At 41.9% G+C, this 26,415-nt stretch overlaps 3 protein-coding genes across 3 annotated transcripts; 2 read left to right on the top strand and 1 right to left on the bottom strand.

Annotated features, from left to right (window-relative positions):
* Window positions 1-8,693: 8,693 nt before the first annotated feature.
* Window positions 8,694-11,834, bottom strand: LOC129736334 (uncharacterized). The gene is made up of 2 exons (XM_055713968.1): window positions 11,587-11,834; window positions 8,694-10,996 (listed from the first exon to the last, which is right to left on the bottom strand). The coding sequence occupies exons 1-2, from the start codon at window positions 11,832-11,834 to the stop codon at window positions 10,702-10,704; spliced, it is 543 nt and encodes a 180-aa protein (XP_055569943.1). The 3' UTR covers window positions 8,694-10,701.
* LOC129736335 (uncharacterized) lies at window positions 11,736-19,002 on the top strand. The gene is made up of 2 exons (XM_055713969.1): window positions 11,736-11,983; window positions 18,863-19,002. The coding sequence occupies exons 1-2, from the start codon at window positions 11,945-11,947 to the stop codon at window positions 18,956-18,958; spliced, it is 135 nt and encodes a 44-aa protein (XP_055569944.1). The 5' UTR covers window positions 11,736-11,944; the 3' UTR covers window positions 18,959-19,002.
* Window positions 19,003-19,272: 270 nt separating this feature from the next.
* Window positions 19,273-26,166, top strand: PTP4A1 (protein tyrosine phosphatase 4A1). Its single transcript, XM_027809175.2, has 5 exons — window positions 19,273-19,413; window positions 20,922-21,014; window positions 21,309-21,439; window positions 23,098-23,172; window positions 24,550-26,166. Exons 1-5 carry the CDS (start codon window positions 19,309-19,311, stop codon window positions 24,665-24,667), a joined length of 522 nt encoding a protein of 173 aa, XP_027664976.1. The 5' UTR covers window positions 19,273-19,308; the 3' UTR covers window positions 24,668-26,166.
* Window positions 26,167-26,415: the final 249 nt, after the last annotated feature.

Genomic DNA, 26,415 nt, shown 5'->3' with positions numbered 1-26,415 from the left:
CCAGACTGTTTCTTACTTGCTTACAAATGATTAAATAAAATTAAATCTTGAAAGGTATCTTGATGCATAGAAGTTTTGGAATTTTGAATGTTTTCTACAAAGGAATTTATTTTAAAACTGGAATTTCAAATAAAATTACAAACTACATGAAACATGTCAATAAATTTTAGAATCTGGTTTCTTTAAAAAGTATACTTTGTGCAGTGAAAATATAAGTCTGTTTCTAAGCTTCTTTAGTTATTCTAAAACACTGCAGAAAAAAATTTTATTGTTTTACATTTGTCTTGTCTGTATCCTAAGAATTTTCTTCTACTAACTAGGCGGATTTTGCATTAAGTTTCTTTCGGCATATTGAAATCTTTTGAGTCTGCAAGAAATACTGGCTCTACTGGCATCTCAAGGAGTTACTTCACCCTCTTCTGCCATTGCAAATATTGTTAAGACTTTCTGAATTACTTGTTGTGACCTATTCAGTAAGACTTAGCGTTAGCTCCACAGCTTTCTCCTCAGTTTCCCTCCATTCCAAAGGGCAGCTTCAAGGACATGAGTTTCACTGTGTATGATTATCTACAGTGGGTATGTCTACAAAAGAGATATTTTCACATCTGTGCAGGCAACCTTAAACCAAACTACCTCCAGTTATCTACAATTCCCTAAACTAAGTATATCCTGAATACTCACTGGTGCGCTTGCGTATTCCAGTGGTTATGATGGTATACCCCAGTTTACCTAGTGCTCTTCTGAGTGGTGTGTCTCTAGGAAACAAGCAAACAGATTACTTCTCCTTTATGGCTCTAAGGACATTAGTTATTTTAGCTTGCCACCACACACATGCAGGGTACTTCCAGCCGTTATAGCTCTTACTATACTTACTGATATTGGCATATCAGACACATTAAACATGCTGCCCCCTATTCTAAGTGTTTATGTTATGATGGCGACATCCATGTGTTGCTTCATGCATTTTGGACAACACTGGAATGCAAGCTGATGCTGAAAATCAAAGAAATGACTACCATAGTATTTTTGTGACAAACTGGACAGCCATGGAAGCTGCTGCAATTGTTACTCTATCCCCAAGTATACAGTAGTATTTCAGGCAGGAATTGTGCAACTGTACAATGAGAATATTAAAACACAGATAGGGAATAGTTGCAGTGGCTCCAGAATTTTGCATCTAAACAGATGAAGAAACAAATGTGTCACACTCTTCTTGGTGTGGAGATGCTAACTCATTATTAGAAAAAGTTACCCGAGGGGCATCAGAAACACATTGAATAGCTAGTTTCAGAAAACAAGATTATTGCTGAGATGCTTATGTCTACAGATTGCACTGCTGAGAACACATACCACCATTATCAGCTGCAACAATATTACACTCCCTGGTTTTAGACTTGATGGCAGGTTCAGAACTACTAATTTGAAAAATGTAAAAGGGTGGTGGTGCATGGTACCCTTTTATATATACAGTGAAACTCATATTCATGAAGCTGCCCTTTGGAATGTAGGGAAACTGAGGAGAAAGCTGTAGAGCTAACGCTAAGTCTTACTGAATAGGTCATAACAAGTAATTCAGAAAGTCTTAACAATATTTGCAATGGCAGAAGAGGATGAAGTAACCCTTCTGTACCCAGAAGGGGTACAAAGGAGGCCCTTCTGCATAAAGAAACCTGCACAAGCAAACCAAAATGTATTTAGTCATCATATTCTCAATAGGGTACAGGTCCCTATTATTAGTTTGGTAGGTATTATTTTGGCCAACAGTCTTACATGACTGCTGGCTAAAGTAATATTTTGACTGTGCAAGCCCTGGCAAAAGACAATTTAATTACACACATAGCAAATGCTGGTACAGAGTCATCTGGCAGACTGAAAGCAGAACAGCGTAAGACCTAAAACACCATCTGAACATCAGTGTTGCAAAAAGTGCACGTTTATTGATAGCCTGATACAGTCTACCCACTGCAACACCAGACGGAAGTCCTTTTTTATGACAAAGACTTAGCATACCTTTAATTTGCTGAACCATTTTACTCAAGCAAAAGGCAAAGGAAATTAGAGATTCAAAATAATCTCGGCACCGCATCATGGAGGCTGGTACTTCTCAGATGTTTCTTGTTTAAAACCAAACAGAAAAGCTGCTATTTTTTTTTCTTCCAAGAAATAAAGTAAATTACTAATCTTTGCCTTGTACTGGCTTACAGCTTCCATCTTGATTTTTCAAATATATATGATTTTCTCAATTTATAATACTAGTTAATCTCTCTGTGTTTGTGAGCTTTTGATCATAAGATTACACATATTTTGGTTTCCAAGTGATTTGTTTTTCCTGTTAAATTGAGTACAGGTGTATCTTTTCTAATACACTGATGATTATAGTACTATACAAAAGAGAAATGTTTACTAAGCAAGGAAGTAACAAAAGGACATGTATGCCTGACAAGAAAATATGATAATATATATTATTTCTAGAACATGTTCTAAATTTCATTCCTGTATAATAATTTTGTCATTTAATGATATAAGCTTCTATTTGAGCATGGAATAGAACTGCAACAGAGCTCTTGTTACCAGCTTTGGCTTCTATCTTCTATTTTTTAATTCAAATCTCAGAATTAAATCAAAGGCAACATTTTTTAACAGTAATGAAATTCCATCAGTAAATGACAAGACAAGCTTTGAGTTGAGGGGCAGTACAGCCTATCAGTTGACAGAAGAACACAGTGAGTTATACAAGTGGACCTGTAAAGTTTTCCTGTCTTGATAATTTGTTGGTATTTTGCTGCACAAAAAACTCCCAGAAAAAACATCAATGAACATGTCTCCCTACCAACGGAGGGGAAAAATCAGGAGTAGTGTGGAGAGGATGCTGAACAGGCAATAAGTGGCTGATAGCTGCAGTAATCTGAACAGATTGAGCAGAGATCGCTGTTTAGTTTTGGCTACAGCATTAACAGCGCAAGGCAACAAAATCTGCGGTTAACATTTTAGAGCAAAAACGTAAATGAATTTTCACACTTACCCAAAAAAACTTTTCAAAAGGGAATAGTTACAAGTCCTTGTAATTGCCGTATGCTATTGTAATTGCAATTAAAATCTCAAAGATATTATTATTAAAGTACCAGTTTAGCAGTCTTCATGGGTAGCATTGAAAGACAGTAACAAAAAAAAATATCAGGATTAGACCGCAGTTTTGTAACAGCAGCTGTATAGCATCTTTACACCACAATTTCCTACATACACAGTCACAGCAAATATGGAAAGTGCTATTAGCGCCAAACGCTCTGTTTGTTGTCCCTGTTCTCCCTCGAACATATCTTAAGGAAATATTCCCCCAGGCTGTCAGCTCGAACAGCTTGCTGAGATAAACACCGTGATATATCCAGACTGTCAGACCATTGGACTGTTCCAAAAAGAGTGTCTGGAGAAAATCCAACTTAAATGAAATCAAAAAGGCCCAACTTTCCTAATGTATAGGCTTAATTACTTCAATAGAAATAAACAAGTAGATTTGTTGTAAAAGCACGTAACCACAAAAACCTTACTTGTGAGCAACATTGTGCAAATTTTTTTTAAATGATTCATCTTTAGGATTACTCCTGTAATACTGAAATACCATCTACTTGGATTATATATTGCCTAAGTGCCAATTATGAATGTTAAACCTGCCAAGTGATGATTACAGCATGTGTCCATACAAGATCATGACTTCTTCAGTCATGAAAAATCATTCTTTAGCAGATCTCCAAAGTTTTAACACATATTGGGCATAAAATACATTATAGATACAAATGTTTTATTGAACAGACAGAAACAACATGAGGAATTCACTGAATTTTCCCAATAAACAACTGAAAAAGCATTTCTCAATGTTTGGTTGCATTTGTGAAGCATCAGTAGTAGTTTTCTACTCCCTTTAACAGTCCACAGCCAATGCATCTTATCAGAGTACTACAAAGAAACTGAAATTACCTTCTCTTCTAAGAGCATTTTTAGGAGATGAAAATGGAAAACAACTTTCATTATCACTAAATCACAAGGACAAGATCCAGCCCAAGATCATGATGCTACACCAGAAACCTTTAGCACACTACACATTGCACATGAAGTGCTCATTTACATTAACTGGTGAAAAGGTCTGTGCTAAATCCTCATAATGAATTCAGAGAATTTTTTATGAATATGCATGACCAAAGAAACCAAACAAATATTAAGAATCCACTGTAAAGCCTCAGTTTTGATAATGTGCTAGAGCAACACACATAAATTTCCAGTAATAATCTTAATACTGTACCACTCTTCAACCACTTCATTCCACTCAAAGCCACAAACACATCAAATACAGCTCCAGCACATCAGCACAGAAATTGCCACAGCAGAAAGGTTCCCCTCTCTAGCACAAAGCACAGGTCTGTTTCATGAATCTTCCACTACAACAGGGTTCTTTACGTGCTATATGCCAGCCGTGGAGTGCTCAAATGTATGCTGTGACCGAGCAGGCCCAGGCCATGGAAACAGAACAAGCTTCTTGACTGCACTATTGAGTGAAACTTGAACACAGGGCAGAAACATAGAACCATAGAACCATTTAGGTTGGAAAAGACCTTTAAGTTCATTGAGTTCAATCATAACCCAGCACTGCCAAGTCCATCACTAAACCACATCCCTAAGCACCAACTGCATCTACACATTTTTTAAACACCTCCGGGATGGTGATTCCACCACCTCCCTGGGCAGCCTGTTCCAATGCTTCACCACCCTTTCAGTGAACAAATTTTTCCCAATATCCAATCTAAACCTCCCCTGGTGCAGCTTGAGGCTGTTTCCTCTTTACTTGTCACTTGTCATCTGGGCAAAGAGACCTTCCCCCGCTGCCTACAGCATCCTTTCAGGTAGTTGGAGAGAGCAATAAGGTCCCCTCTAAGCCTCCTTTCATCCACAACCCAGTTCCCTCAGCCACCCCTCATAAGACCTGTGCTCCAGACCCTTTACCAGCCTTGTGGCCCTTCTCTGGACACGCTCCAGCACCTCTACATCCCTCTTGAAGTGAGGGGCCCAAAACTGAACACAGGATTTGAGACGTGGCCTCACCAGTGCTGAGTACAGGGGGACAATCACTTCCCTTGTCCTGTTGGCCACAATGTTTCTGATACCAGCCAGGATGCTATTGGCCTTCTTGGCCACCCCAGCTGGCTCATGCTCAGTCGGCTGTTGGCAGGCATCCCTAGGTCCTTTTCCACCCAGCAGCTTTCCAGCCACTCTTCTCCAAACCTGTAGCGTTTCTGGGGCTTGTTATGACCCAAGTGCAGGACCTGGCACTTCTTGTTGAACCTCATGCAATTGGCCTCGGCCCATCGGTCCAGATCCCTCTGCAGAGCCTTCCTGATCAACAGTCCCCCTTTAACCTGGTGGTGTCTGCAAACTTGCTGAGGGTGCACTTGATCCCATTGTCCAGATTGCCAATAAAGATATTAACCAGAACAGGCCCCAGTACTGAGCCCTGGGGAACACCACTTGTGACCTGTCACCAGCTGGATGTAACTCCATTCACCACCACTCTTCCAGTTTGGCTGTCCAGGCAGCTTTTAACCCAGCAAACAGTACACCCATCCAAGCCACAAGCAGCCAGGTCCTCCAGGAGAATGCTGTGGGAAACTGTGTCAAAGACTTTACTGAGGTCCAGGTAGACACCATACACAACCTCTTCCTCATCCACTAGGTGGGTCATCTTGTAGAAGGAGATCAGGTTTGTCAAGCAGGACCTGCCTTTCACAAACCCACGCTGGCTGGGCCTGATCTCCCAGTTGTCCTGCTCATGCCATGTGATGGCATTCAGGATGATCTGCTCCATAAACTTCCCTGGCACCAAGGTCAGGCTGACAGGCCTGTAGTTTCCCAGATCCTCTTTCCTGCCCTTCTTGTAGATGGGTGTCACATGGTTAACCACTAGTCTTCTGGGACCTCCCTGGTTAGCCAGGATCATTTATAAATGACAGAGAGTGGCTTGACACACTCTTCCACCAGCTCCTTCAGTACCCTTGGGTGGATCCCATCCTGCCCCATAGACTGATGCATGTCCAAGTGGAGCAGCAGGTCACTAACCATTCCCTCCTGAACTGTTGGGACTTCTTCTGTTCCTCATCCCCGTCTTCCAGCTCAGGGGGCTGAGTACCCAGAGGGTAACTGGTCTTGCTATTAAAGACTGAGGCAAAGACAGCACTGAGTACCTCGGCCTTTTGCTCATCCTTTGTGGCAACGTTCTCTGCCCCATCCAATAAAGGACAGAGATTCTCCTTGGCCCTCCTTTTGTTTCTAATGCATTTGTAAAAACATTTTTTGTTATCTTTTATGTCAGTAGCCAGCCTGAATTCTTGCTGGGCTTTTGCCTCTCTAGTCTTCTCCCCGAATAACCTCATGGCATCCTTATAGTCGTCCAGAGTTGCCTGCCTCTTCTTCCAAAGGTGGTGAACTCTCCTTTCCCCCCCCCCCCCCCCCCGAGTTCCAGCCAAAGCTCTCTGTTCAGCCAGGCTGGTCTTCTTTCCCTGTCTTGTCTTTTGGCACATGGGGACAGCCCCTCCTGCGCCTTTAAGACTATCTTCTTGAAGAATGTCCAGCCCTCCTGGACCCCCTGACCCTTCAGGGCTGTCTCTCAGGGACTCTGTCAACCAGTCTCCCAAACAGGCCAAAGTCTGCCTATGAACTAACATTAAACAGTCATGAGACTTTTTAAAGGACTGAACAAAACAAAGCAGTTTGAAAACAGATTTTGACTGAAGACATCCATCAAACAATAAAGATGAAAATATGCCAGAGTGGAGAATAAACAAGACCAAGCCACTGAAATGAAGCTGACATAGTAAAATTTGACAAGAGCAAGAAACTAAGTTATTTAGAATTTCATATACACAAAGAAATTATCATCAGTGGAGAAACATAAAGCAGCACTCATTTAAATTGTAACTATTAATGAAATTTACTATTTCCAGGTAAGGCAAAATTTAAGACATTATACATCTCCTTTGCAATATAAATACTATGAGGAGTTTGAACTAGCTAAAAAAAACCCAAATAAAGGATCTTCTATTAAAAGCCTCCTTTTCCTATTAAATTCTTACCTCAAGATGTGAAAACCTGTATTTTGTAGTTTACGACCTCCTTTGCATCACAGTATGAAATTTCACCCAGTGACTCTACTGAAGCCAGTAACTTGTATTTGTCATAACGTGAATTTGCCAGCCTTTTACCATCCATTCCACCTTACTCTTCGAATTAGGAAACTTTTAGAAGCTTGTATTTTTCCCTTGTGAGATACCACTGATCTACTTTTTGAGTTAAATAGGGAGTCCTTTACATGTTTTACTGTTTCCAGTTTTTGAACACTTTTTCCAGCTTTGCATTCTCACCAAGACATCACTAAGACATGGCTGTGTACAGAAACAATTAACGCTGTCCTGCAGTTGCTTCTACTCCATCACCCTGTTCACCCAAAACCCAGATCGTAGGATCCGAGAAACACCATGGCACTGAACCTAACGTGAAGAGTGAAAGAAGGGCTGAGTAGGAGCAGTAAGTGTAAAGGCAGGAGTAACAGGGCACATGAAAAATGCCACACATAAGCTCCAGACATATGGTTGTTTTTTTAATATCAAAAAATAAGGTAACTTGAGAAGTCTGTGGTCAACAGAACTGCATATGGTATTTCAATAGTATCGATGCTATTTAAAAATAAAAATCCCTCCTCCTTACAATTTCATGCTATATATCTAGGATCACGTAAGGGTCATTTTTACTGTTACTATAACACAGCCCTGGGAGTTCATATTGACTTACTTGTCCATTAGAATCCCTGGACCCTATTTAGAGTAACAGAAACTTTCTGAAAAACTTACAAATCTTGCTTGTGTTCCTGTTTCTAGCTGCATGACTTTGCAAGTGTCTGTACTAAAACACGTCTGAGTGAAGACAAGTTACTAAACAATCTAGGTGATTCTGCACAACTGTGTCGACATCATTGTTACATGCTATCCATTAGTTTTTGCACCAGTCACACTTGTCTTTTTCAGTGATCTTTGATTGCACTCCTTTGATAAAACTGTTTGAAAACATGGACATTTAGTGTGTGTTACGGCATTACAGTTGCCTTAATGCCAACCTCGTAACCTTATCAAGCCATTAAGTCAGCTTTCTTTACAATAACTATTTCCCTTAGAACTACATTGATTTGCATTAATTATATTATTATCCTTTAATTCTTTTTTGTTTTAATCAGATTAATCATGTGAGTTTTCTGTTAGATGAGTCTAACCCGGTCACAGTCAACACACTTCACCTTTTTAAACATTGGCATGACACGGGCATAAATACAGCCTTCAGAGATTTTACCAAAAAAGCTAAGTCAATATCAGCAAATCAAAGATCTACCCAGCAAACCCTCAAGCGTGTATGGACATGGCATCAATAACTATGTAAAATTCCCTATTCCATTCAAATTTTAAATAGGATTAGCCCACATAAACGCAGCGAAACTATATCCAAACAATTTAAATTCAGATTCTATTATGTCTCTCTGGTATACAATTGCTTGGATTTTTTACGCGCATGTAGTGATACAGCAGATTCAGATGAATGTCAGGAACAACCGACTTCTGTCTATAGGGACTTAAGAATTTAAGTGTCTGCAACACACAAGCACATTAAGAATCAGTATTTTTATTTAGTCTTTGAGAAACATTTCTATTAGTTGATACATAAAGATACATATTTCAAACATAAAAATAATATTTTAAAGTTTAGCTTTCATGAATCATAGAGGCAGCACTCTCAAACCAGAACAGATGTACTAGCAAGAAATTAAAACAAACCACTTCAAAGTGATGCATGGACAGCACATTGCTTCCTAATTTTATTAGGATTCCTCTTCTTGGCAAAAATGTCTAAGAAAGCATATGAAGTATGTAGACTTTTACATAAAGAAAGTGAAAAGGAGATTTTTTTTCACTATTGTACTTCAGAGAACAAGGCAATGCCAAGTTATCAGAGATTACAAAATAGCAGGTTTTATAAAACAAAAGACAGTAATTATAAGGTATAACTTATCATTTGGTTTTTTGAAACTTCAGTATTCTTTAAATTGACTGGTTTAATGCACAACTTCCTATTAAAACTTTCCAAATATATTGATAATAGTCAAGCACGTAAGGGCTGGACACTTCGGTTATGCCCAAATTTTATTTTTGACTCATATTGCCTCAAAAATATATTTAAATTTTTTCCTACTATAGCCTCTTATCATAAAAGTTATATTAATCTTCCTAATACCACAACAATGGTGGTGATCACATCTTTGCTTCACAAACTGATTAATATCAGTCTCTTCTCAATTCACCACACATTTCTCTTTACAACTTTTTTTTTTACCTTTAAATTTTTTCAGGGGTCTTGTCTCTTTCTGTTAGTTTCTGTGCCTTCAACCCACCTTGGTTCATCACTTCAGTAGCTGGCACCTTGTAACTATCCACTTGCCTATCTCTCCCATCTTTGACTTTGTCCTATGTTATATGAAATAGCAGACCATGTATTGCAGTCTGCTTCTAACGCTCCGAGTATCTCTTGTCCTCTCACAGTATAAGACACAGGAACTGCACCTTACGTGCCAACTAGTGTGACATAATTAATCACAGCTAGGGGGTCCAGACAGAGACTATCATAATAAAAATCAGTATTAAATAGGTAAAATGACACAGGCATTCTTTCCTCAAAAAAACCCAACACCCAAACAACATGTGGTTTTAGACTACAATATTTCTGAGCTAAATCATTTCTTCTTAGGGTATCTAATTACAAATAACTGCCAATGACTCTTATTTCCAGTGTAAACTACTGTGCTACAGTACCGAAAGGATGCTGCAGTAGAAAGCAATTTGATCCTAAAATCCTAATCAGTTTAATGTGCAATGAAACAGTAAACAAAAGCTTGCATTGCTGGGAGCAAAAAAGCCCCCAAAAACCAACAGCATGGATTAAAGCAGGTAAAGAGCTGTTTAATCCATTTCAGAACTCTATCCAGAGCAAATTCCTCAAGCTTTATTGACAAGACAGAAGCTGTGTTGACTCTCTCCCACCCTGCCCCAGGCAAACCTTCCTAATATTGTAACCATCGGCAAATACACCATATTCCAAGCAGCCATTTACCTTGGGATCATCTTCCTATTTTACAGGATTCTGAGTACATTTTCAAGAAGTTTTAAATGAAGAAGTGGAAACTGCTGCAAGTTCACCAGACGTGTGCCCTGAGTCAGTCAATAAATATATAAGGCAACTGTAAATAAGCACAGCCCAGATAAGCTAATTATACTATCCTAGCGGAGACATGGCTCCTGGTCAGAAATTAGCTTATGCGCACCTGAAGCCAGGTGGAGTGCAAGGTAACATAGACATGTTCTGACATGTTCTGAATAACAACTCTAGCGTCAGTTACCATGGAAACCTCCTCTGAACAAAACATGGTTTCTGCAGGTTATAAAAAATTAAAATTTGGGCAAAACCACAAACCAGCCATGCCTTTGTACAAGCAAACACAAACGGCCGAGATTCAGAACTGTTTATTTTTGAGATAAAAAAAGCAATTTCTGCAGACTCTTGTAATCTGTATAGTTGCAATAACAACACGTGCAGAAGAAAGGGTTAACCACTTAAACATAACTAGGGCAGTATCAGACTAACTGAAGCTAAAAATAGCCTACTATTTAATAAAGCTAGCGCTGACCCACATTTTAAGGTGTTTTCCAGGTTGACGGTGTCCAGCTGGGGACTGGCTCCCCCGTCTCCCTCAGCTGCAGACGGCAGGGATACCGCAGGTGTTTCCCACCGCCGGGTCCCACCTCGGGAAGCCTGCCTTGCAACCCCCGGGCCTCGGCAGGCAGCGTTCCCTAGGACGGGGCGGCAGAGTCCATGTTGTGTCCCACACCGCTTCTGGCCTACTGGGCCGACCTCCCATCTGTAAAACCAGAAATCACGGTTTTTATCTCGACTTATAAGCGCAGAATAATCTGCGAACGAAACGCATTAAGAGCTTCCGAATAGCATTAAACAAGCAAAAGAGGTTTTGCAACCCGAGCGCGGAGGGCTTGGGAATTACCACGCGTGCAGAGCGCCGGCCGGCGCCGCGCTGCGCCCCTGACGGCGGCGGGCCGCAATACGCCACCCGCGCCCCGCCACCCCGAGCGAGCGGCCCTCCCGCCGCCCCCCGCCTGCCCGCGCCGCCTTCCCCTCTGCCCCGCCGGGCCTCTGCCCTCCGGCATCCCCCTCCGCCAACAGCCGGGCTGCAGCGGCCGCGGAGCGCCAGCCGGCCGCCCTGCACCGGAGGCCCGGGGAAGAGTCTAGAACTCGCCGCCCCTAGAGGAGCCGGAGGCTGCGCCAGGGGCCTCCCGGCGAAGTCGCGGCGGGCGGGACTCCCGCGCAGGGCGGCCCCGGCCCAGCCCCGGCCCGGCCCCTGGCGGCGGTCCCGCGCCCGCCCGCGCGTCCCGCGCTGCCCCCGCCGCGCCGCGCCCCTCCCCGGCCCCACCGCCACCGGCTTCATTCACTAACCGGTTCTCGCCGGCTGCCTCCGCCTCTCGGCTCCCTCGCGCCTCCGCCCGGCCCGCCAGCGCCACGCCTCGCTCCCGCCCCGGACGCGCTGGCGGCGCCGCTAATTGGACGGGCGCGACGCTCGTCACTGACGTGCGTGACTGAGGGGCGCTTGTGCGGGAGGCGGCGCCGAGTGTCCCTCCCGGTGCAGCCGCGTCCGCTCCGCGCCAGCCCGCAGAGCCGCCCGCCGCCGCAGCTGTATGGTCCATCCCCGCTCCGCCGCCGAACCCCCTCCGGCAGCTCCGCGGCCTCCAGCGCCTCCGCGTCCTCCTGGTTCTGCTCCTCCTGCCCCCGGCGGTGGCGCCCGCACCCCGGCTGTATGATCAGGCTACAGTCTTCAATGAGTAACCATATTCCTGTGAGTGCTGCCCGCCCCCCCGCGCCCGGGTCCGTGTCCCCCAGCCCCTCGCCCCGCCGGGCGTACGCCCCGCCGCCTGTGCCCGGCTCCCGCGCCTGTGTCCCGTCCCCCCCCCCCCCCGCCCTCGCCCCCCTCCCCCGTCTCCTCCATGTTGTCTCTTTGTTCTGTTGCCCGGGCCACGCCGGCTCCGGGCGGCTGCTCGCAGCGCCGGGTTGCGGCTCCCCTTAGGCGTGCCGCAAGGGAGGCGGACCGGCCCGCCCGCAGCGCGGCTCGGCCTTCCTCCCGCCCCCGGAGCCCCTCTCCTGCTCTGGGCTGCCACTGCCCCTTCTCGCCGTCTCTGCTGGGAGAGTAGGAGGGGGCGACCTGGCCGCGGCTCCTGAGCGGCCCGGCCCGGGCACAAAGCCGCTTTGTGAGCCTGGCGGCCGCCGGCCCCACCCGCCCGGGCCTTCCCCGCGCCGCGGTCTGGCGGCGTCCGTCGGGTCGTGCCGGGGCGGGAAGCCGCCGGGAAGGGCAGCCGCCCCTGCAGCCGGGGCTCCCGCGCCCCTGGGCCGCGTCAGGCCGGTGGCGCGGCGGCGGCGGGGTCCGGGAGCCCCCTGCCGGGGGGAGGCCGGGGCCGGGCGGCGGCTCCGGGGGACAAGATGGCTCCGCGTCGAGAGCCTGATCGAAGCGTGATGCGAACCCGTGACCGCCGCAGCTGGGGCGACGGCTGGGCCCGCGGGGCGGTGTCACGGCCGGGACAGCGTCTCCTCGCTGGGGGAACGCGGGCGAGCCGAGGGCCCGGCGCCCCGCGGCGGATTGACGCGGCGCTCGGGGCTTTCCGGGCAAGCCGGGGCTTGCCCGTGGGCGCCCGCCGGCCCGGTGGTGCGGCGCTGGCGGCCGGCTTGGCTGGCTGGGGCGGCCGCGCTCGCCCCCGCCGCGGCCCCACGTGCGCGGCCGCCGCCGGGGCAGGGCAGCCGGGCGGCCGCTTTGTTTGCGGCGTGCCCGGGCGGGCAGTCAGAGCCGGCTGCGAGCGAGGACGTGAGTCCTTTCCGAAATGAGCTTGATGCAGCAGAGGTGGGGTGCGCCCGAGCTCCCGTATGCAGCCGGCCTTGTTGAGGCTGGGCTTTTAGATGGCTCCTCAACGGGAGAAAAAGTCCGCAGAGGAGTCATTTTGAAGTACACGTGGAAGTGGATGTTTCTGTAACAGTATGCTGTCGACCCCCAGAAGCTCACGAATGCGAAGTACCTGAATTTTGACCTAACCTGCTTTTAAGACCTTGCATTTGGCTTTTCAAGGAAGGCATTTCCTTCTGGAGGTGCGTCACAGTTCAGCGTTAGAAGTTTTTGCTTTTCCTCATATGTGTGCGTTTTGAGTTTTTTTGAACTCCCTTAGTAATCTCTGTTTCTGTGCTGCCTACCATCTATAACCATTAAGCACAGCGTGTATTTAAGTACAAGCAATGCAAGGCTTGCCGATGGTAGTATGCCCTACAAAAGCAGGGAAGCAAGAAAGGCAAAGCCTCATCAAAATCGGGTAATCTGTGGTAGTAGAGGTGGGGTTGGTGGTTATGCATGGGTCTCGATTGCTGCCTGGTAGCCAGCTACACACGTTGCAGATATTATGAGCTGACAAATGCAGTCTCTCCGGTGCTAGGGTCCTGTGAGTCTGGTGTTTCTTACTGCTTCTGAAGACAACTTTCCAATATGTCTACCTGCATCTGCAGAGTCTTTCCAAACCAGTGACTCAGAAGTATGAGCCGTGTCTCCTTGTAATCTCATAAAGCTGTCATCAAAACACCTGAAGAAGACACTTAAATGTCAACTCTTATTATTCCATTGATGGAACAGCAAAGAGGTTTGAAATTGTCTTACAGGAACAAAATCATTTCAGGGGAAAATGTGGAAGAAGCAATACAGAAATTGCACGACCATGGGAGGAAACATGAGAGTGAGAAAGAAAAGTGACAGATATAGCAGGAGCCAAGGGAGAAGGATGTCATTGTCTTACCAAAACTAGAAGTGTCAGTAAGGTAGTAAATAAATAGAATTCAGCTTTATCTAATAACTTCTGTCTTGTGAAACCTTCCTGTTCTAACAGAATATGTGCTGCGGAAGAGTGTTGGATCCGGTGTGTAGGCTGACTGTATGTGATCACTTCTTTTAAAGATAACCAAGAATGCCCAATTCAGGGTATGACTGAGTTCTAAACTAGTAGCAGATTGTCACCTTATTTAAAAAAACTTAAACTCATTCTATCAGATCAGTACAAGAGGTACTTCTGTGTTAAATGTAAGTCAGTAACTCCTTACAGCTTTCTTCACAGATCCAGCTCTTGTTTGGCACTCATACCTTTATTAGACACAATAAAATACAGCAATAACTGTCTTTGCATGCGTACGCTAAATTTCTTGTGTTACTGTTTAAAACGTAATGGAATAATTTTTGAGTACAATGACAGGATTTACGTAGTTTGCTGCTGTAGTGACAGTGTTCAGTAATTTTGAGAGTGACTGCTTTCAGAAACTCCAGAGGATACATTAGACAAGGGTATGGAATGGCTTCTGTGATATCGTATTTTCCCTGATACCTGTTAAGGCTTCTTTCCGTGGGTTGGTTTTGTTGGGTTTTTTTCATGGTACAAGCAGAAGAACTAGGAACACGGTCACATGGCCTCAGTTTCATCATCTCTGGAAGTTGCATTGACTTGTTATACAGGAAATTTTGAGATAATTTTTTCTTCCCCGTAAGCTGTGTGTACTTGAACCACAAAAAAATGCTTCCTTGACAGAGCATGTTGTAACAAATTTATGATAAGCCTTTGGAATCTCCCATCTGTGATACATCAGTGTATTTTCTGAGGCCTTGGGTCGCTTTCTGTGGTCCAAAACAGGTAGTGTTATCACGGTGGGTATCATAGTAAGGCATTCATGTGTCCAGTAGATAGAAGATGCATCTTGTCAACAATACCCAACGAAAGTGTGCCTCTGCCTTGCATAATGGCTCTGCAGTTTGTGCCCTTTACTCGCCCACTCCTCCTTCTCTGCCTTAGCAGTTGCTGCTTAGGCCTTGAGTATTGAGAGAAATTCAGGAGTATTTGTTCCTCTGTCCTTCAGTAACTTTTTGTTGGGTAGCAAGTTAGAATAATTAATTTATTTGTAGGTGTTCTTAAATTGTAATGAAATGTTGTTAGTTTTCTAGTTTTGATCATGTGGTTTCGTTGGGTGAGTGTGTGGCAAGTCTTGACTTCAGAGAACGTGACACCACCACATAGTTGGTTCTGGGTATAAATGTTTCTGCTGTCAGAACAGGTGGATTGGGCAAGTGTGAACCATCTCGCATGTTTTCTGAAGGTAAACTGTTATGTAACTGTATAAATCAGTGCTTTTGTTCACATGCTTCTCAAGATGCTGCAGCATTGTGAACAAGAATGTCAGCAGCATGGGATAAACTTACACCTCTCTGCTTTCCACATACCAGTAATGATCTAAAAGATTACTTTCATAAGCGGTTTTTACCAGACAGGTCATTTTTCAAACCCATAATTAGCATACATGTGAATCTGCTTGTCAGTGAAGACAGATAGTTTAGCTTCCTGTCCCGAAGAAGGGCATGAATTAAAGCTTTTCTTTTCAAGATGTCTTCCTCTTGCTTGAATAAACTATGCTCTAATGTCTCCTAGCATAAATGGTAGTAGATTGTACAATTATCACTAGCATGATTTGGATGGGATACCTTCTCTTAATAGGCATATTAACCTTAGTTTTGTTTTCTAAGTTTGTTTTGATGGATCTAACAGTCTAAACATTGTTTGACTTTCTGTTACTGATAGAAACTGCAGCTGCTGTTTCCAAAACTCTTAAGGAAAACGCATATGTAAATTGAAAAGAATACGGTGGAGTACCCAACTTGATGGTACAAATGATGAGTTGGTGTCTTTCTGCTAAAGAAACTTCTGCATACAATACTATGCGTTGGAGTTTTACTTACGCAGCCTTACACTTTCATATGCTATCTTGACTTTGTTGATAGCTTACTTACTAAGCAGTTAACTGAGACCATACAGTAATTTTAAAATGGTATTTCCAAGCCTTTCAAAAGTTGCTTACATCATTTGAGTTCCCCCTAAGCCCCAAGGTGATCTTAATTACTGCAACAGTCTTTACAGCCGATTTTTTGTCTTCCAGGTCTTTTTGCTGAGGATAGGTGAAGCCTTGTACTCTGGCTTAATGCCATAACAAACAGCATGACAGTGTACTACTTGTCTTTAATTTTCGTTTGACTCCCAGAACAGAACTAAATTGGGTTGGCAGAGCTGTCTTGGGATGGTACAGTGTGTTGCTGCCTAAAGGAGTTGCTCTGCATGTGGAGCTTTCTGGCTAGCAAGGGTGAGAAGTGATGGCATCAAAGGAAAATGTGAGCTTTGCTCCTTTGTAATGTGGCAGCAGCAGTTGCCAAGGCAAACAGTGAGACTCAAATGCATGCTTGGTTAAGTCCTTAGTTGTGTGAATTAGTAAGGTGCTGATGTGTCTAATTGCTAACTGTTAAGTCAGTATTAACAGAATTAATTCATTTGTGGGGGTTAATTACACAGAGAACTCAAACTTAACATTGTATAATGTACTTGCTTCACCTTTGTATAAGAATTTGAACTGTGCATCCAGTCTCTAGATGTGATTAACAGTCTGCATTAAAAAAGTAGGATTTATTATTTAACTAATGCTGTGCTGCCCGACCTCCTCCTTACCCCCATTATGAGTTTGTCTGGTACTGTATTGAGTAGTCCTAGTTGTGTACTAAGGGCAGCCTGTCTGCCAGACTGGATGAATCCTCCTTACTTCTTACTTCCTACCTGCCCCAGTATGTTAACTGTTTCCAATTACTCTACATTCTTTATTCCCAAAAATCTCCATCTTCCAGATTGAAAGGTCTGTGTTTTACCCTTACCTTTACTTTTTTTTTTCTGACCCCATTCTATCTCCTCAAACTCACTTGCATGCTTTTCTGTTTTTGACAGCTTAAATTCCCTCATTCTCTACCAGGGAAAAGGACAGGTTATGATTCCTGTTAGCAATCTTAAATAGAAATGAACATGAGATCTGCCAGTACATGCAAAAAGCAGTACGAGAGCTTGTGCAGCTGTATCTGCTTAAAGCTGCCCTGTCCCTTTTTGCTGTTCTGCTTCTTAAGCTAATTGAAATTGACTTTAAATAAGCTATCTTAGATTCTTTTTTGTTGTTGTTGCTATTTTAGGTGTACGCTAGCTCTGGTCCTAGGAGTCTTGAGTCTTTTTAATGCATACTTACCTTCTTCTGCTGGGGTATGGCTGGTGTGTCAGATGACAATTCTTGGAGTTCTTGCGAGTCTGAATTCTACTGGTTCCTGTTACTCTGTTGCCTTAGACTTCAGAGGATCCTTCTTACTCCTTTTTCACACCTATTAGTTTTAGAGTTCTCGCTGCCCCTCAAATTATCAGAAATAAAAACTGAATTTTTTTTTTGCAAGTAACTGGCAAACCTAATCCTACGGTCTTTACAGAAACGGTGATGGTATTGTCTTTGTAGTGGCAGCTAAGTGCATGTGAAATCATCCAATTAGTTTGTTTCTGCTGACTTCTTTCTCATATTTGTTGGGTGGGGTGGTGGTGGTGAGGGTTTTTTTGGTTTTTTTGCAAGCTGTGCCTGTGATTAAGGCACATCCTTACATTTCTTACCCAGAAGCTGTCTGAAAACATGAAAAGGATGCCTGGAGGTGTTTGGTCTGCTTTTTCTAAAGGTCCTTTGCAACACTGTGATGCGGTTCTACTCATCTGCTACAGTCCAATCTCAATGATTTTTATGTTCTCTGATACTACTACTCTGTTACTGAATTTCCTCTCTTCTGGATTTACCAATGGAGCAAAGCCATGTCTACAACATAAAACATTGCTGCAGTTCTTTAAACTGTAGTTCACTTAAAGAACTCCCGTACTGCTAAATGACGTTTGAAGTTCTCTTCTAACCCAAACTATTCTGTGATTCTATACTGCTTAGAAAATTCAACAATTATTAGACTGCTGGTCTGTTGTGACTTCTGCTTAATGCTAATCGTTGTTAGAGTTGTAGATGGTTTAGTGCCTGTGGTGGAGTCTTGGTCTGACTCGGAATCCTAGATGGCAGTTAGTAACTGTGACTTACTTGCATGTAGCTTTGTCTTCTGGCCCTTTGGTAAAGAATAGCCAATGTCTTCACATAATCAGGACTTACTGTGCAGTTGTCTTTAGGACCTGATTTTTTGAATTTTCCTCATGGTTTGGAAGCTTTTCAGCACAGGCTGCTGGTTTGCTTTGAATGGGAAGGTTTGAGTGTAGACCACTGAAATATTGTCTCTTTCCCTTTATTTTCTTGTGTATGATTGCCCTGATGATATATGTGGATGGATGCATAGAGCTGGTTTGGAGTTTTAAAAAAAATCTGAACATTGCTACAATGAAGTTACAGCTTCTGTTTGCTAGAAACCAGATTTATGAAGGCAAAGAACTGATAATTCTGTGTCCCAGCCAGAAAATAACTTTTTTTTAAAAAAAAATCACGCTTTTAAGAAAGAGTAAGTCTGTTATAGCAATTCTGTGTGTTTAGCACATTTGAATTGGTATTTTAATACATTTCAAGTTTTGGTGTTGAAAATAAATTTAGTTAATACAAACTTTCCATATAGGGTTGCTTCAAGTACTCCCTGCTAAGAAAGGTAACACGACTCTATTATGCAAACCTGATTCTTAGATTATGAAATAAACCTTGTGAAACTACTTAGTTGTTCTGGTTTTATTTTTTTCATTTTATAATGCTTGGTGTCTTCAGAATAACCTTGCTCCACCTGTGCTCATGGTTTGTGTTTTGTGGTTTTTTTCTCCTCTCTTTACAGCAGTTCTGTGGTGTTCTTGGTCACACATTTATGGAGTTTCTGAAGGGCAGTGGAGACTACTGCCAGGCACAGCACGACCTCTATGCAGACAAGTGAACTGTAGAAATTCATTACTACTCCACCAAGAAGCCCCCCTAAGAGTGGTTGACCAGGATAAGAAGTATTGAATTGAAATTGGCAGAGCATTTAACAACAGAATTCAGACCTGGATGGGGTAAACCTCAGTGCACTGCCTTTCTTTTGCCTCAGTATTACTGGATTGAAGAATTGCTGCTTCTTGTTAGGAGGTTCATTTCATTTCCCATTGCTCCCAACTTCATACTTCCAAGCACTGAGAATTTCACGTGGAGTATAGTGAAGTAGACTTCAGTTTCTCTACATCACTTCTGTATTAGAATTTTTTTTGAATCCTTTCATAATCTTGTTGCATGTTTAATTAAATCAATATGGCCCGAATGAACCGCCCAGCTCCTGTGGAAATCACTTACAAGAACATGAGATTCCTAATCACACACAATCCAACCAATGCAACCTTAAACAAATTTATTGAGGTAAGGCCAGGACAGAATTCTTACTGATGTACTTTTTTACTGCCTGAACAGCATGCTATATTAATAATTTCTTTCTCTACTAATTGATAACAGCTGTGGAAGCCATATGAAGAGGTACTGAGACTGTTCATACGTACATTGACTTATTTCAAATACTGATGCCATGTTTCAAAGACCTACGAACAAATCTATTCAGATATAGTTTGGCCTTCACAAAAACGTACTTCTGAACATGAAGCAAAGAAATAATTATACTGTCTAGTACATTGTTTATATCTGCAAACAGGAATTATCTGGCAGTAGGGACTCACATTTAGATCCATCTAAAGTGGTGTAACATTTCCTTGCACCTATTGCATAGTGAGTAAAAAGAAAATAATTCACTGTACATTGTGGATTAGAACCTTAGGAACAAATAACAGGATTGCAATATGCTTTCACTGCCTATCTCCTTTCAGTATCAGCACATCATGGTTCTAGTGTAGCTTAAGAGAATCCTCTGAGTGTCAGTGTCTACCTGAGTGAAGTTTGTGGTGGTAGGCTTGCTCTGCATCCAGAGCTGCTGAAGCTACTTTTAAGTATTTTGGTACATGCTGAAATTGTGGTTTGGCATATATAGCCAATATGTGAATTTATGATCTAAACCTTGCACCTGGCATGTTGGAGTTATAAAATGCACAGTTAGAAGTGTATGCATGTATGCTAACAGGAGGTTCCTCCAAAGTTACCTCCTTGTAAGGTCTAAGCATTAATATTTTAGGTGTATTATACCTCTGTTGCATTCAGTGTGGGATAATGTACAAGAAATACAGTGATACAGCATTTGTTTGCTGTTATAATCTCACAACTAGATGAAGTATGCTGAGGTTATGTTTCAGTCACTACCATTGACAGTTAGTGTGAATGATGAATTATTGCAGGGAGGATGAAGAGTGACTGTGGGGTTTTTTTGTTTGGTTTTGTGGTTGGTTTTTTTTTAAATTGAGGCTAGTAGAAAAATGAAAAGTTAAATTTTTATTGTTCTCTAGTTATGGTAATTCAGGAGCTGGAATAAATTATTGTCTTGTGCTCATAAACAGTAAGACGCCTTACAAACCTGTTTCAAGTAGAGGGAGAGAAGGGGAAGCTCTAAACCCCTCCAAACTCCTAGTGAAGCATGTAGATTTGCAAACCAGGAAGCTTCCTGTTCCTTTAAAAGGAATGGTCTTTTGGAGATGGACTAATTATTTCATCAATATCTAGAACTGACTTTAAAAGAAAAAAGTTTGGTCCAACATAACAAAACTTAAATCTTCAGCTATGTTTGCAGAAGAGCTTAAAGGTATCTCGCAATAGCACGCAGGGTTTAATTTATTTCAGCTTTCTGTGTTCTATGCAGGGTGGCAAACATTTGCATGAGTGTACTTACTGAAAAATGTGGAATGAGTTAATAAGCTAACGTGTTGAGAAAACTAAACAGTAAATTAAATCAATTTACTCTTTACAGCAGGTTTTTTTTCACTCCCTAGGAACTTAAGAAATACGGTGTTACGACAGTGGTAAGAGTGTGTGAAGCTACTTATGACACTGCTCCGGTGGAAAAAGAAGGCATTCAGGTTTTGGTAAGTAGTGTAGAAGTAGAGTTTAAAAATAACCCACCCCCTGCCAAAAAAACTTTCTTTTCACACCACCTAATTAATTCTACAAGTGTATTCCAGCAGTGATGGAGGCAAAAGCTGAATAGACATCCTTTCTTGTCAGGAAAAAAACCTGGTTTTGGACAAAACCACTTGCTCAATGCAAACAGATTGAAAGGAATATATTCGTAATATTGCTATGGTTATTCTGTTGGAAAACCATAACCTTGAGTAGTTCCCTTGGCAGTCAGCTCTTTTGTGTGTTCTCCTATATCCTAGGATTGGCCCTTTGATGACGGTGCTCCACCATCCAACCAGATTGTTGATGATTGGCTAAACCTCCTTAAAGTTAAGTTTCGTGAAGAACCTGGTTGTTGTATCGCTGTACACTGTGTTGCTGGTCTTGGAAGGTAGGTAAAGTTTTAAAAGATCTGTTGAATTGCCATCCCCGGTCAGACTTGTTAAGATCTAGTACAAAAGTTTGAGGCAAATGTAAAATAGTCACATATCCAGTATTGGAATGACCTTAGAAGTAGTTCAAACAGCAGGAAACTGTCGTATGTATATATTGGCCTTAAAGGCATTTTAGTCCACAGATGATGCGATTATCACAGCTCTCGCACAAAAACTGCTGAATGAAGTAAACAAGTATATTCCTGTACCAAGTATATGAATGAGTGTCCCATTGATATTTTTTGTCTTGCTGCGTTGTCTTATGGATTTCTTCTCTATATGTCTTTCTAATGCATTTGGGTTTTAGTGACCCACCTGTAAGTTTCCTCTTCATCTCCTTTTCAGCAGTATTGCCAGTCTCTTTGTACCAAGGTATCATTAGTGGCTAATGGTTACAAGTGGGATGTTCTGGCACATGAAGACCAACTTGCATCTACCACGTATTTGAGGGATGAAGAGTGTTCTCCGGAGTCCCGAAGCTCCATTTCTGATTCATCTCTTAACACTGTGGCTCAACATTTTTATGGATAATACTAAATATTCTCTTCAGCCCCATTCCCTCTGTCTGCTGCCACTGTCTTAAACAAAATAACAGCTCTGAGAACATAATGGTTTTGCTGCTGTTGTTCTAGACTACCTGAGAATTAGACCTGCTCAAAAAGCAGTTGCCATATTCTAGCCATGGATTTCAGCATATCCAATATAAAATGGAGGTTTCGTGTCTTGCTGTCCTAAAGCCTGGCTTATCCACTGTTTGCATTATGGCTTCACACATAACAAAGTTTACTGTAGTGGTGAACGCTACCAAAAGAAGGCTGCTTTGGCTGTTGATATAGCTGTTGGATTTTTGCTCAAAATTGGGCAGTTAACTAGTTGAAAAGAAGATTCCAGCTTCTTATCATATAAGGTTTTTTAAATCCCTGAACATAGAAAACCACCTAAGCTGGCTATTAGATGCACATTGTTGCTCGTGTGTGGAATGGGGGCTCATCTTGATATTTTTTTAGCCATAAATTACTAAGGTATTTGAGTTTGATTTGTATCAAAGCTTTCCCAACTGAAAACTGTATTCTGTCAGAAGAAGAATACTGTGGCAAGCAAGGAAATCCTCAGGGGTGTGCAGCAGCCTGTGGATTGCAACTGTTCCTAAAATTTGTGACGCTAGTTCTAAGACTTGTGAGTTTTCTGTTGAGCCTGACCCCTCTTCTGACATGCTTTGGAGTCCTGACTGCTTCTAAGGATGCTTCTTTGTGGGAATAGAAACCCATATGCAACTCTTTTCCAGACTCAGTTGGCTTTGAAACAAAGGGGTAAAGATTACTTGCATTTTATTCCTGCTGTCCTCTTCTGTACTGAAAGTCAGGTGAACAAAGCTAAGGTTGGCTAAAGTTAATTAAAACTCTTCTTAATAAGGACAGGTAGCTCAAAAACAGACGGTATAATGGTTCAGTTAATGTAGAAATGCCTTTTGCCTGTGTTCTTTTCTTCCCTGGGGAAGAAACATCAGATACACGGAAGGACAGAAAAGAGAACTGGGGAAAGTAAACTTTTTTTTCCCGAAGTATGCATTGGCAAGTGCTAAACTGAATATATATATATTATTTTTGTTTACCAGAGCTCCAGTCTTAGTTGCTCTTGCGCTGATAGAATGTGGAATGAAGTATGAAGATGCAGTGCAGTTCATAAGACAGTAAGTATGAAGCTAACTTCTAGCTCAGGGGTCCTCAAACTTTTTAAACGGGGGGCCGGTGTGCGGATGAAGTGGCAGGCAGTCATCTGCGGCTGCTTGGTTCCCCCCCCAACCCCCGGGGGAAGGGGGGGGGGTTGGTTCTCTAAGTACCAGGGGCCAGATTGAGGGCCCTGGGGGGCTGTATCCAGCCTGCGGGCTGTAGTTTGAGGACCCCTGGTCTAGCTGTTTCCAAGATTTAACACACTAATACATCCTTGAGCACTAAAGGAAATTCTGAATGCTGTTGTCTTTTACTCTTTTTCTGTAAGATATTTAGTACATCTGAACTTTCTAACACACATAGTGCAAGTATAGGACTTGGTCTGTGGGATGGGTATTTTCTGTTCCTGTGGAAACCAGAATCAGTAAGTAATTATTTGAGCCAGTTTGTTTAAAAAAAACCCCAAAAATAACCCACTAACATTCAGTTACATCTGCAGGGTTATCTTTATTTATACTTATAAGAGAGAGGATACTTTTGAAGTGTAGGTTCTGTCTGCTAGCTAGACTTAACACTCATTCATGTTTGTGGATCCTTTCTTCTGTATTGGATCAAAGTGTGCTAAATGGTTCCTCCTAGTCTTTTCTGGTAGTCTATCAAAGAAAAATATTTCTTTGTGGAATTTTTAACAAATGTATCTAAGTGGAATGAGAACAATTTTAGTCTCAGCACCTTAATTTTGCAGGTTTCAACTATATTATAAAGAAGCTGTAGCTCATAAATAAACAGTACCAACATAACTTCTTGCATAGTTGCCAAGCATTTAAAGCATTAAATTCAGCTTGTATATCTTAACAGGCTGGTGTATACAAACTGAAGAGTAGGAAGCCTGGTAGATATTCCAAACCATCAACAAAAATTTACCCTTCTTTCACACGCTTCTGGTGTGTGAAAACCAAGAAAGCTCAATCTCTGTTCAGCTTCTTATTATGGGGAGTTACAATGTTTATGTACTTCCTTAATATTGTAGTATTCCTCATAATTATTTCAAGAGACTGAATAACTTCAGCTTTCTTAAGACTACCATCTCACATCTGCTCTATAACTTCCTTTTGAAGTTTTGTCTAAAGATATAAGATGTTTGGGTTGTGTCTATCAGAGGCTAAAACATTGTCTAAAATGTTATGTGCTCCTTTGAGCCTGTAGTCTAATAAGGTATTTCTGAAAGGAAGCTACCACCCTCTTTCCTGGCACTTATATTTTAATTATTCTTATTTTGGTTACAGTCTTAAATTAATAATTGGTTTTAAGTGACCTAAAAATATTTTTCTCTAGTGATATTATTTCACCAGGAAGTAGATTAATATTCTGTTTAAAATATTTTTTCCTCTGTCTAGGAAGCGGCGTGGAGCTTTTAACAGCAAGCAACTTCTGTACTTGGAGAAATACCGCCCCAAGATGCGTCTGCGCTTTAAAGACTCCAATGGTCACCGAAATAATTGTTGTATTCAGTAAAGCTCAACAGCCTATAGTACTTCTTTGGGAATAAAGGATGGAAACTAGAATTAAGCAGACTGCATGCCAAAGACATCAGTCTGATATTTTTTTAGTAGTTAAGGAAGCTTCCTTAGGAGTATTTAATAGGCTAAAGGCTTAGTAGAAATGCAATGTCTATGTTTAGGTAAATATCCATCTGTTTGGAGACCCAGTAAATGTTTTTGCTGTACCCAGTTTCTGAGCTGTCTCCTTGTTTGTTAATTATGTAATTCAGTTCAGCTATCCTTTAATCATGCCATTGAGTCTTACCCACCTAGTTTCAACTACTAAAAATTGGGGTACTAAAATAAATCGGTCTGTAGAGATTAGGTGCCAAAATACCCAGCATATCAGCTACATGTTTTTCCTTATAAATGATCATAGTTGTGATAATGTGAGAACTGCCAGCTTATCTGGACCTTACTATCTTTTGGGTTTTTTCTACAGTCATTTCAATATGGAAGAATACGGCCTCTAAGGTAGTCTTGCCTGCTCACTGTATGTTTTGTCTCCCACAATCGCACTAGAATTATCAGGATTTGCACAGTCTTGTCTTTTTAATACTATGAACTACAGCAACTTTTTACCCCAGCATCTGTACTTTTCTGTTACCTGATCCTGTCCATTTTACAAATCATTACTCTCTGGTTATTCATATAGAAAATCTTTTAAATTGTACAGAAGCACACAAGTCTTTAATGTCTCCAGACAAAAAGCCTTACAGTAAAATTAATGTTGGCACTTCATGTGCAACTTAACAGAGGGCCTGAAAAGGTTGGGAGGGGCTATTTAATATTTCTAGTAAAATGTTGCCTTTGTCTTGTGCAGGAAGTATAGAATATGCCCTTTACTTTAGTAAATATTTTTTTAAAACGTAGAAATGCTTTGTTATTGTAGCTAAAAATTCTTAATTGGAGGATTTCTGAAAAATCTTGTAGTTTCTTTTACTGTACTTATTGAAAGTTGTTTACCAACTATTGCTTTGTTGAAAGTGTGATTTTTATTTTTTTCTCTTGTTTTTCTTGAGTTTCTGCTATGACTTGGGCAGACCTCTGTAATATTTTGTATGCCTTTCAAGCTGCGTAACTTAATATTTGGATACTTGATAATTTGTTTTATTATGTAATTGATAAAATGGTGATGTGTATTAATGTTAGTTCAACCATATATTTATACTGTCTTGGGAATGTGTGGTTATAGTTCTGTGGGAGAAATAATTTTGCCAGTGTTCACCAGCTTGTAAAATCTAGTGCGAGAGCTTAAACATCTAAATAAATACTGAAATGCACTTAAAAAAATCTGCTGAAATGCTCATGACTTTCACTTATTTTTGTGTACTTTGTCAGCAATCTTGAGGTGCCTAAATTCAGAATCTATCCAGGCATCTGTTTTCTTCTTTTAAATCTTGGCCTGAATGTCTCCTTCGCTGTAATGTTTGTTGTTTGTTTTACTCATAAATAAATGTGGACAAAAATTAATAGTAGAAAGTAAGGTATTTCTTTATGTAGCTTACTTGTGATTTCCCTTCCCCAGTACTAAAATAAGTTACTTGCATAGTGTTATTGAAACTGTCTTTGTAGTGAATGCAGCGGAGTATGCAATCTGTAAAGTCTGGAGAACACTTGTATCAGTAGCATTAGAATTTAATTCCCACATAGTATGATACAATGCTTCTTTGTCAACACTGAAGCTATGTCCAAACAGAAGATAGAGTAAAAAATTGAGCT

Source organism: Falco cherrug, chromosome 6, assembly GCF_023634085.1.
Source record: "Falco cherrug isolate bFalChe1 chromosome 6, bFalChe1.pri, whole genome shotgun sequence".
Taxonomy (NCBI): Eukaryota; Metazoa; Chordata; class Aves; order Falconiformes; family Falconidae; genus Falco; species Falco cherrug.
Note: the sequence above shows the minus strand (reverse complement) of the source record. Positions and strands in the feature narration are given on the sequence as shown.